The following is an 11,931-nucleotide window of genomic DNA, read 5'->3' on the forward strand; positions in this document are numbered from 1 at the left end:
ATAAATACCTCTCGCCATTAGCTCAGTTAATTTGATGTAGAACTTGATCTGAATAATGACAAGCTGTGGATTGAAAAACACTATTAGAGAAAGAAAGAATGCAAGGAATCTTCCAGCTGGTGATTGGGCACAGTGATGGCTACTGGGATGTAGCCGTCACTAGTGGGGAACCCTCAGAGAGTGAGCAGAGAGATTAGGGTTTCGCTCCTGACTCAATGTACCGTATGTCATTTTCACTATCAGAAACTAACGTTAATTAATTGAGTCAATTCCCCATCTTGGACTAGGCCCAAAATGACTACGGGCCACACTCAGAAATATTTATTAATTATCCTAATAATATCTAAATAGTTATATATTAATAATAAATATCTCACAAGCATGACCTGACTTGATTCAGAAACGGAGAAGTATAAAATGATGTGTGTGTGTCACTTCCTAGATGCGCAAGATTTGATAAGTTTGATACGATCAATATGGGAAAACCTTCTTCCTTTGTCTTCCTCTTCTTACTTCATTGCTTCACGGTCGCCTTTGCTTCGATGCCTACAAACATTACTACTGACAGATTTGCACTTCTTGCCCTTAAGTCCTTCATCACTTCAAATCCATATGATTTCTTAGCTAATTGGTCAGTCTCTTCTTCTCCATGCAGCTGGGATGGTGTTACTTGCAATATTGGTCATGGAAGGGTTCATTCCCTAAATCTTAATGGCATGGAACTCAAGGGCACCATATCCCCACAACTAGGAAATCTCTCATTTCTTGTTGAACTTGATCTCAACACTCTTTTTGGACAAATCCCTAAAGAGTTAGGTGGATTGCATAGATTGAAACTATTCAACTTGAGTTACAATGACTTTCATGGGCCAGTTCCAACATGGATAGGAGATTTGTCTTCACTTGAGCAACTAAGTCTTCAAAATAATAGTTTTAATGGATTTATTCCATTATCTCTTTTCAATCTATCAAGGTTGGAGATCTTGGATTGGAATTTTAATCTCATTGAAGGGGTCATTCCACTGGAGGTGGGCAAACTGGAGCGACTCAAGATTTACGACTTAGTCATAACAAACTTTCAGGAATCATTCCCTAGACAATTTTCAACTTATCTTTGCTTGAGTTGTTTAATTTATCCTGTAACACTCTGTCACGTATGTTTTGGATTACTCAATAATTATAGTTGTCTTTGTTCTAGACAAGTGTATTTGGTTAGCAGGATCGTATTCTTGAGTAATTTGAGTTTGTCTTTTTTTATTTATTCACTTTTTTATTTTTATGAATTTTCTTCTTAAATTTTGCCAACATATTTCGATTCTTTTTTCAAAAGAAAAAAAAACCATTTGTCATCCAATTCTTGAAACGTAGTGTATAGTCACAATATTTGGGGTGGGGGGGAGGAAGAACACTGTTATAATACTAGTCTAAACAGACCTAATAAAGGCTTATTATCAGATTTTTGAAAATATATGTTTATTATTCTGTCATTAAAAAATTTTTGAAGGTTTTTCCCCCCCCAAAATGAGTAAGCCTCACAAGTCAACGATCATATTTAGAGGATTTAATTTGATTTGGATAATATAAATCAAATTTTAATTTTATTATTTGTTAGCGATTATTATTATTTTTTAAAAAATTGTAAAGTTAACAAACAGAATTTCCCTGAGAATCTCCCAGCAAACGTGTTTTGATGGGAATGATGAATCCATAGTTGCTAATTTTAGGTGTATTTTATCATTTAATTGTGTTACTTTTCAAAAGTGCACACGTCTTACTAATAAACTAGAAATTTCTTCCTCGTGCGATGCACAGATTAGCATATTTGATTATATTTAAAATTTTAATAAACTGCATTATCTAAGACAGCTTAAAATTTACTTCTAATAGGAATATATTTTTTATTTATTTTAATGGATTTTGAATTAGAGATGCAAAATTTATGGAGAATAGATGAAAATTTGAAATTAATGATTTATTTCTCCATTTAAGCCTTGACATACTATTTAATTATGATACCCTTATTTAAATTAATATATTCAAATTTCAATTAAGATATTATTCAAATTCAAAGTTAATTATTAATTTTTTTATTTGAATTATTTATTTGAAATTTCATTTATTTATAATGTTTCTCATTTAATTCAATATATTCAAATTTTAATTAAGATATTATTTAAATCTCATTAATTGAATATATTCAGATCCTACAATTTCATACCCGACTCATTTTCAAACGAATCAGGTATTACAAGTTTTCAAAAATATAATTGATGATGGTCTCATGTACGTAAAATAACTCGTCATACCTGAAAAATTGTTAGTGGCATTGCTTTCTTTTTCTCCCCTCATATTTCAAGGAGCAATTTCCAATGAGGCTGGTGAACTTTGACAAGCAGAAATATTGTATCTTAGAAAGAATCAGCTTTCTGGTCTAATTATATGATTAATTGTATTAAAAAAATTCTATTCCAGTATTTCATAAGATATTAGTGGTTAATGATTTTGCTGAATTGCTTTTAAAAACGTAAAACATGATACTTTCTTTTAATCCCAACATCTCTCTAGGGATCTATCTAATACTGTCCCCCCCCCCCCAAAAAAAACTCTCTGGAATAGGAATAAATAATTTTGAGCTGAGATTTTGTTCCCCATCATGTAGTTTATATCACAATTTTCACACACATGTAAAGGTGGGGTCACAAGTTGCTTCAAAAATCTTCAAAAATCAAAATAAAATAGAGTCATTAAAAAACAGGGAGCCGGGTGGAAAATAATCAGTTGGGATTTCAATGTTGTTTCTGGATTTTTATTTTTCATTTTCACCCTATATTCTATTTTCAATGGCAAGTTTTTCAGCTTTTCTTATTTTTTAAATATAGATAATCCATTAGAATTTAACAAACACACATAATCATTGACCTTAGAGTGTGCAATATTCGCAAATACCGTTTTTACTGTTTGTTTATTGAAATATTAAAAGGGCCCTATACAACATCACTTAGAGCAGTCATACGGAATTAAAAGGTTGAAGTATTTTTTACTTTTATGAATGATATTTCCATCTTGGATCGTTTGTAATTAGCTGTTTATGCTTATAGATATCCTTAAATCCGAATAATCTGATTATTTATATGTTTATGTTAGCTAAAAGTAAAACGAAAACTTAAAGTTACACCACTGGGAAAAAGAATATTGTTATAATATTAGTCCAAACAGATTTTTTTAAGGCTCATTATCAATCTTTGAAAACCAATGTTTATTATCATGTTATTGAAAAGTTTTTGAAGTTTTATTTTAGAAATGAGTAAGCCTTGCAAGCAACATGTTTGGAATTGGAACCTTTAATTTTAATTTGGATGATATAAAATATATATTAATTTTATTATTTATTATTAATTTTTTTAAACTCAATCTTATTTGTTGAATGAGACGAATGCAACTTACGTGATATATAAGAATTTCTCAGAATCAATAATCCTCCAAATCTAAGAAAGATAGCAAAAACAAATCTGAATTAGTCTAATCTAAATAACAGAATAGTAAACTAAACTGAAACATAAAACACTGTATAATGAATTGAAATGGTTTTTTTTTGGTGAACCATTTTTTTTAATAAGTATTGTTGTGTTTTATTATTTAGAATATAGTTATGTTATTTCTCATAGTTGTGCGAGTATATCTTTCAATATTTATGAAGTGAAATAATCATTTTCGCTTTATAAAAGTTGATATTGACATCTTGTTTACCATTTAATATTGGAAGGAGCCATTCCAAATGAGATTGGTGATCTTCAACAGCTTCATACAATGTCTTTCAAATAATCAACTTTCAAGCACTATCCCAAGATCCATATTTAATAGTTCAGTGCGGCAAAAAATTGATGTTGGAATGAATAACTTATCTGGGAGTCTGCCAATAAATGTGTGTTTTGGGCTTCCAAAACTCAAACTATTTTATATGGATGGAAATGATTTGTCTGGAGAAATACCCAACATTTGGCATCAATGCAAGGAATTGGTAGACTTACAATTGGGGCATAACAAATTCAAAGGAGGGCATATATCAAGTGACATTGGAAATTTGACCAAACTTGAGTGGCTATATCTTAGCAGCAACAACTTGCAAGGTAAGAGTTTTAATTATGCGGTTGTCTTAAATTTTGTTTTTACTATTTTGATAAGTCATTAATTTAATTTAAATATTACAAATTTAGTCAATGATAATTTTGCTAGATTAAAGACATGGAACTTGATGCTTTCTTTTAATCTCAAACTGGATATGCTTTCTTTTATACAAAATTTAATTGTCACACATGTCAAAACATGAAATAAAATATTTAAACTGAACAAAAATAAATTAATCAAAATTTGTAATTAACTTTCATGTGGTGTTGCATTCCTTCCTTGTCGGTTATTTCCCCCTCTATTTTGTTGTTGGCGGCAAGTTTTTTTTGAAATAGATCTAGTTTTATATTATCAATTAGAACATATCAGTGTTATTTTTCAAAATGAGTAAGCGTTGAACGATGTTATAAGAAAAAATATAAATTTTGTACCTTGTAGACATGACATGTAAATGAAATACATCATTAAAAAAAAAGTAGAAAACTATACTTTACTAATGTTATAAATTGCTAATACACATAAATATATTAATTCATTCGTATTGCATTGGAACAATTTTCTGGCAAAAAAAAATTGGAACAATTCTGTACTTTCAATTCTTGGTAAAATTGAATAACGCTCTTGAAGATAAAAATTTTCACTGATAATTTCTTAAGAATTATTTAATTTGAAATTAAAAGAAGCATCCAGAAAAGGGGGAAACGTAACAAATGTAGATTCATTATACATTATGTGGAACTTTTTTTTTTTTCCTTGTTAAGCAGATATACTTAATGTTTTGGAAAATTTTCAGATAAAGAAGTCTGAAATTATGATATTTTAATTTTCAAATAAATTGTTATCATGAGTGAAAGCTAAAATAAAAGAATGAACTTATGTTTTTTTTTTCTTTTTGCATTACAGTGTTACTTTTAATTTTAGTAACCACCTGGTTAGAGATTCAATCCCACCAACCCCACTGTCCTAGGCAAAAAAGATAAAATGCTTTGGCAAGGGCTTCCAAAGTTATTAAGAAAAAGGAAAATTTTTATAATTTTTCATGAATTTCAAAATTCTAATTTGATTTTTCTTCATTTTCTATAATTTTAAAGTATCACGTAACTGAATTGAAATAACATAATTTTATGTTTTTTTATCTGAAATTTTTGCTAATGAATTCTCACTAAAATTGTACCAAAAAATTCTTTCATGCAAAGATAAATTGCTGAAAAGATAGTCTAGTTCTTTATGCCGCACATCATTAATCAGAAAACGTACAAAAAATGATTTAGTCAAACTTAACGTACTGACCTGCGATTTTTTTCTTTTAACAAAATTTGCCTGTCACTTTTTAATACTTGTGCATCGATTAATCTGTACAACACATATATTCAAGTTTTTGGAATTAGTACGTAAGAAACGTGTATACACACACACACATATATTTATATATATTACCTATATGCAAATAACATCTTTTGTGTTTATTCCATTTCTATTTTTCAAAGTGGATGGGTGTTAGAAGTCTTGTAAAGAATTTATGTTCCTTTTAATTCAAATATAAGCATAAAATAACTCATGCAATTCAAAAAATTAGTTAAAATTAGTTAAAAATAGTAAATATATAAAATATATAACCTATAATCCTAAAACATCCTTATTTATAGTGAGGCTTAGTAAGAGCAAGGATGAGTGAAAAAAAAAAAAGGGTCAAAAAGATAATATGAGTGAGGCTTATAATTAATTTGGGAATAAAATTAACAAAATGCATTAAATGATCCAATACATCCGGAACGAAGCTTATAAAAAAAATCAGTCCCTCTTAAAGATTTGATGTTTAGATTTTTTAATCAGTAGGAGTATATCGTGGTAACGTTCAGTTATGAGTATTGGGCGTTAGGCTCTTAAAGCCCAGTAACTAGTGTACGTGTTTCTGTATAAATATGGGCCAATTACCCAGTGTTATACATGAATGAATCCAGTTCCCCTTTCGCCCAATAATAGCTAGATTTTGGTTCTCTCCAGTTTTTTTTGGCATCTCTTTACATTATATTTATATTTTAAGCATATTATACAAAAGTATTATAAATTGTTTTATTTTCCTATTTATTATAAATTGTTTTATTTTCCTATTTACAAGTCCATTTAGCGTTTTCACAAAGAGAGTTGTTAATGAATTATATTTAAATGCCAACCTCTTTGTAAGTATTAAAATTATTATTTCTTATTTTTCTTCTTTTATTTCCTTTTTTAATATTCTTCAATAATAAAATGACATTTTATCCGTTTGTTTCTTTATTGTCGTACATTTTTCTGGTGGGGGCTTAAAGATGGCTAATGATTTATAATCACAAAACAACAACGATTTTCTATTTTTTTTGGGTGCTATTTTCTTCATTTAGAGGAAAATAAAAATGAGATTTTTTCTTTGGTCATTTCATTTATTCATATTGTTCGTTCATATAATGGGACTTATATTAAACTTGTGATTACAATGCCAACATAAAAGAAAAGAAAGATAAGATCAATAACCGATGGGACCACTTGATATTTAAAATGTGTAAGACATTTTTTAAAAATTTTTTACTCTTAACTATCACATCATTTATACTTTGATCAATAAAATGACTTCACCATATATAATTTTTTCAGGAATGATTCCAAGTGAGATTGGAAAATTCACAAACCTCCAGCACCTTGATCTTCGCAACAACAATTTGCAAGGTTAGAATTTTAATTATATGACTGTCTTAGACCATGTGTGTATTTTTCTTTTGTTTTAATCTCAGGGATGAAAAAAAAATTTTAAAATTAGATTCTGTTTTTATTTTTTTCCATTGATTTTAAACAATCATGAGAAGGTCTACGTTCATAGGAAAAATGCTTAAAAAGAGCCATAACTTATTAACAAGTACTTGTGATGTGTGTGTTTGTCTGTTCATAAAATGTGATTTATCTATTTTTCTCTTTATTTGGAAAAAGACACATCTATTGGTGATGCTTTCTTTTAATCCCAAAAGTGAATATTGCTTTATACACACATACACACATGTTTGTAACATGCTTAGAGTGTGTTAATTGAAATTTAAACATATATACTCATGTCCCAATATATTCGTAATGTGCTTTGAACACATGGCACCAATTGGGATTCCTTCTTTCTGGTTTTTTTTTGTATTTGTATATATATTCAATGGCATGCTTTTTTCGTTTACTTTTGTTATAAACAATCCACTAGAATTTAATAAGCACACATAATTATTATGCTTAGAGTGTGTAATATTCACAAATACTATTTTTTTACTGTATGTTAATTAAAATTTTAAAAGGGCCCCATACAACACTGCATAGAGTCACACGGAATTAAATGCTGGAGTATTTCTTACTTTTACTAATGATATTTCTATCTTGGGTCTTTTGCAATTAGTTGTTTATATCTAGCGATTTCTTTATAATCCGAATATTCTGCTTATTTATATATTTATTTTAGCTTCTCAACATTAAAAGAAATAATTTTTGATGCATTGAAAACAAATATAACATACCATTTTAATTAATTTTTTGGTATAATTTTAGTGAGAAATCATTAGGAAATATACAAAAAAAAGTAGTCTAATGCTTTATGCCATACATGATTAATTGGAAATATACAAAAAAATTATTTAGTCAAACTTCATGTACTGATTTGCAATATTAAAAGGTAATAACACAAATATTCAAGTTTTTGGAAGTAGTACGTAAGACACATACATATACACATACACGTATTACTTCTATGCAAACAATTTAAATATATATTTATATATATATTACCTCTATGCAAACAATATCTTTTGTGTTTATAAATAAAGTATTCCATTTCTATTTTTTTAAATGGACGGAGTGTTAGAAGTCTTGTAAAGAATTTATGTTATTTTCGGTTCAAAATATAAGTATAAAATAACTTATGTAATTCGAAAAGTTAGAAAAATTGATTAAAAATAATAAATATGTCAAATATATAACTTATTGTCCTAAAACATCCTCATTTATGGTAAGGCTGATGAATGGGAGTCAGGATGAGTAAAAAAAGAAAAAAGAAAAAGAATGAGTAAAAAAAAATCAAAAAGATAATGAGAGTGGCTTATAATTAATTTGGGAGAAAAATTTAAAAAAATTGCATTAAATGGTCCAACAAATCAGGAACAAGCTTATTAAAAAAAAAAAAGTAGCCCCCCTAAAAGATTTGACGCTAGTATTTTCTAAGCAGAGGAAGTATTGGGCTTTAGGCTCTCAAAGTTCAGTCTCTAGTGTCTGTGTTTCTGTATAAGTATTGGCTAATTTTCCAATGTTATACATGAACCCAGTTCCCCTTCCACTAAATAATTGATTTTCGGTTCTCTCCAGTTTTTCCTATGTACTTTATATTATATCTGTACTGTATGCATATTATACAAAAATATTATAAAATTTTTTATTTTCCTATTTACAAGTCCATTCAGCGTTTTCACAAGAAAAGTTGTTAATGAATTATATTTAAATGCCAACCTCTTTACAAGTATTGAGATTATTATTTCTTATTTTTCTTCTTTTATTATATGAGTTCTTTTGAATTTCTCGTATCGTTTTTCGTGGATTAGCATCTCGAGGTCCTTTGATGGGCATAAAGAAATCGTCTTGGTAGCAACCGCCAAACCAATAGAACAAGGGTTAGCTCTGCAGCTAGTCCACAAGCAAGGTAAGTAGGTCCATTACCAGCCAGCTCCGGACCGAAAAGACCTAACGGACTGATCCCTTATCTCGGATCGGAGATGCTAACGGGGCAGGAATCGAAGTGGGGGACCTCTCTACCGCCTGTGTCTATCTCCTGTCAAGTATGCTCCCCAGACATAGACTAAATTTGAGGGAAAATAAATTTTCTAAAATTAATTCCTGAGCCTCCAAGGCCTAAAACCAATTTTATAAATTCAAACACACATTTAGATGAATTTTCCATCAATCTTCCAAATTTATTGAGGCCTCTAACTTTTTAAAATAATTATTTTTTTCATTTCCCCAATAATTTTATGAAAAACCTCTGTTTACAAGAAATTCCGTAATAATTCACTTTCACCGAAATTCCACCTTTTGGGCCTCAACCGAGTTTTCAAAACCTCTACTCTATACTTTTTTCATTTTTTGGGGATTTTCTGGATTTTTTCTCAAATTTTCCTATTTTGCCCTTCCCAAACCGATAATTACGAAAATGCCAGCCCGGACCTTTTCGCGGTTTCATATCAAAAGTTGTTTCATCTCCCTGTCTAGTTCCTACATTGACCCTCATCCCAATTTTTGATCCTTTATTGCCAAATGAAAATTTTTGGGATGTGACATTATGCGGCGCGTCTCTTGGGTTATTAAGTGGAAGAAGTAGATCTAAAAATTAGAGAAGACAAAGGGAAGGGGGCGTGTTTCTTTGCTCCATTGTTTATCAACTCCTTCATTATGAGGGATGATAGAGTCATGATTCAGTGAAGCAAGTGACGACGACATGCAATCACAGTGGAATAAATGGAAGCCTCAACTGTTAGGTTAGAAAATTAGATCTCTAATCACTGCTATTTAGGTTTGTGATTCTCAATACGTTTGATAGATTAAACTGTGGGATCATGATGAAGTGCATCCTTCAAGAAGACCTATGATTGTCTGGCTTGAAACCTCTTATTCTCTGTGGGACTTGTATGAAATTGATATGGGTTTGTCAAAAGAGAATATTGAGGGATGTGTATAAAGCTAGAATTTCTTCCTTACAATGTGGCCATCAAATTCATGCATTTCTGTCATAATTTCAAAACTATAATGCAAGATTTTTCATCACTTTTTTAGTGCTTATGCTACTTTAATCTCCATCTCTTTATGTAGTTGAGTCTTTGAGGAATTTAGTGGTCGTCACTGCTTTCAATCTCTTTGGAAGTTGCTATTATGGGTGTAAGCATATGTGAAGCTACATCTTCAACTTCTAATTGTGGTATTTTTATTATCAATATGGATAAATACGAGATAAAGGTTACTGTTATTTGGCATGTTTCTGTGGCTTTTAAGTGGATCAACTCTGTTATTTCCATGCCTAAATCTTTTCTTAGTAATCTTGTTGTGGGTCTGGGCATTTAATGGTCTCCTGAAAAAATATATCATCATCAACTTTGCAACTTTGCATTGGTCACAAGTGTTTAATCTATCATCATAGTCATTCATGCTCTCTACCCAAAATCCTTCAACTTTTTCTCTTAAACCCAAATTATACTTTGCGGGTTTCTAGAACCAATTAAATTGGGAAAAAATTGCAAATCTTACTGGCATAAATTGCAAATGTCAAAGGATCCTTTGGACATTTGGTGACTTATGAGTAATTGGGACAATAAATTCTTAAGCTTTGAATTGATATTTCAAGCCTCACTAGATGCTTATTTTGCGTTTGCCGTTAGGAGAAAATCTTATGCTTGGAAGCTATCTGGACAATCTTTTTCTGCTTCTCATCAAAGCACTACTTCAAAAGCATGTACTGTTCCTTGTTGGGTTAACGAAAGTTCTAGTGATTGCAAAAATAGAGTTTCAATGTAGTTTTCAGCACCAGAGTCATCATCATATTGAAAGGTCTCATCGAAGTGATGCTGGTAAACCTATGGTTTTTAGGCCTTCACAGAAAAAGTCTTATCATACTAAGGTGAAGCTAGTCTTATCAATTTGATTTTTCCAAGGTAAAGATAGATCAAGTTAAGGTGAAGAGAGCTGACCCCTTGATGATCATGATAGCTTGGCTAGTGAACCAAAACGGTGATTACTAGATAATCAAAGTCAAGTGGTTGTTTCTTCCTTACAATCATCTGCTTTCTATGGTCTCAAAACTCTTGTAGTTACGTTTCGATCTCTTCTTACTTGGCAAAAAAAAGAGATATATTGAACCAAGTTCGGCTTTTGATGTTATATCAAAGAAAGCTCATTTAATGTCTCACTCAACTTCTGTCAAAGAGGCTTAGGAAGCCGCCTGCTCAAAGCTTTCTCAGGAGCCATGAGGATCCTTAGTTGGAATTTTCAAGGCTTAAGAAAGCAACGGTAACTCAAAGATACAAGCAGTTGGTTAAATTGCACTCCCTTAATTTTATCTTCTTGGCTAAAGCAAAAATTTCTTTATCTAATGCTTGTAAGCCTCTAGTTGATATGGGTTATAATTATTACGAGGCTACATATGCAATTAAAAAAGGAGGAGGTACAATTATTGCGTGGAAATCTGCTTTTTATATTACCATTCTGGATGTCACTCCCTACTTCTGTCACTGCTTGCTTGATTTTATTGAAACAAGTTCTCTCTTCTATCTGTCTTTTGTATACAACCCTTTTTCTTCATCTTAAATATATTCTTACCTCTTAGATTAGCCTCACCTCTCAGAGTATTGTTGGACCATGGCTGATTATTAGATATTTTAATTAGATTTTCTCTTCATTTGATAAAATTAGCAGCTTTGTCTCTTCAAGTGCTTCTGACCATTTCCTTTAACGTATTGACTTGGCTCATCTTATTAATATTCAGCAACATGGACCTATTTTCACATTGACTAATAATAAGAAAGGGGAAACTAAAATCTTAGAAAGACTAGATACAACCTTCGCCAATCACTCTTGACTACAGTTTTTCCTATTTTCCTCAGTCAGTACTCTATCAATTGCAGCATCTAATCATAGTCCTATCTTCTTTTCAATTGATCAGGTGCACAAGAATAGTAGAATTAGAAGAATTGAATCCTATTGGAAGTTATTTAAAGAAAGTGAATTGATTATCCAACAGTGTTGATGTTAGCATGTTTCTGGGTC

At 30.4% G+C, this 11,931-nt stretch overlaps 1 protein-coding gene across 1 annotated transcript; it reads left to right on the top strand.

Moving 5' to 3' along the window:
* Positions 1-476: 476 nt before the first annotated feature.
* Positions 477-9,853, top strand: LOC114756016 (protein NSP-INTERACTING KINASE 1-like). The gene is made up of 2 exons (XM_028944926.1): positions 477-1,028; positions 9,716-9,853. The coding sequence occupies exons 1-2, from the start codon at positions 477-479 to the stop codon at positions 9,851-9,853; spliced, it is 690 nt and encodes a 229-aa protein (XP_028800759.1).
* Positions 9,854-11,931: the final 2,078 nt, after the last annotated feature.

The sequence above is a fragment of the Neltuma alba genome, unplaced genomic scaffold (assembly GCF_004799145.2).
Source record: "Neltuma alba isolate B1F8T4 unplaced genomic scaffold, ASM479914v2 tig00010369_pilon, whole genome shotgun sequence".
Taxonomy (NCBI): Eukaryota; Viridiplantae; Streptophyta; class Magnoliopsida; order Fabales; family Fabaceae; genus Neltuma; species Neltuma alba.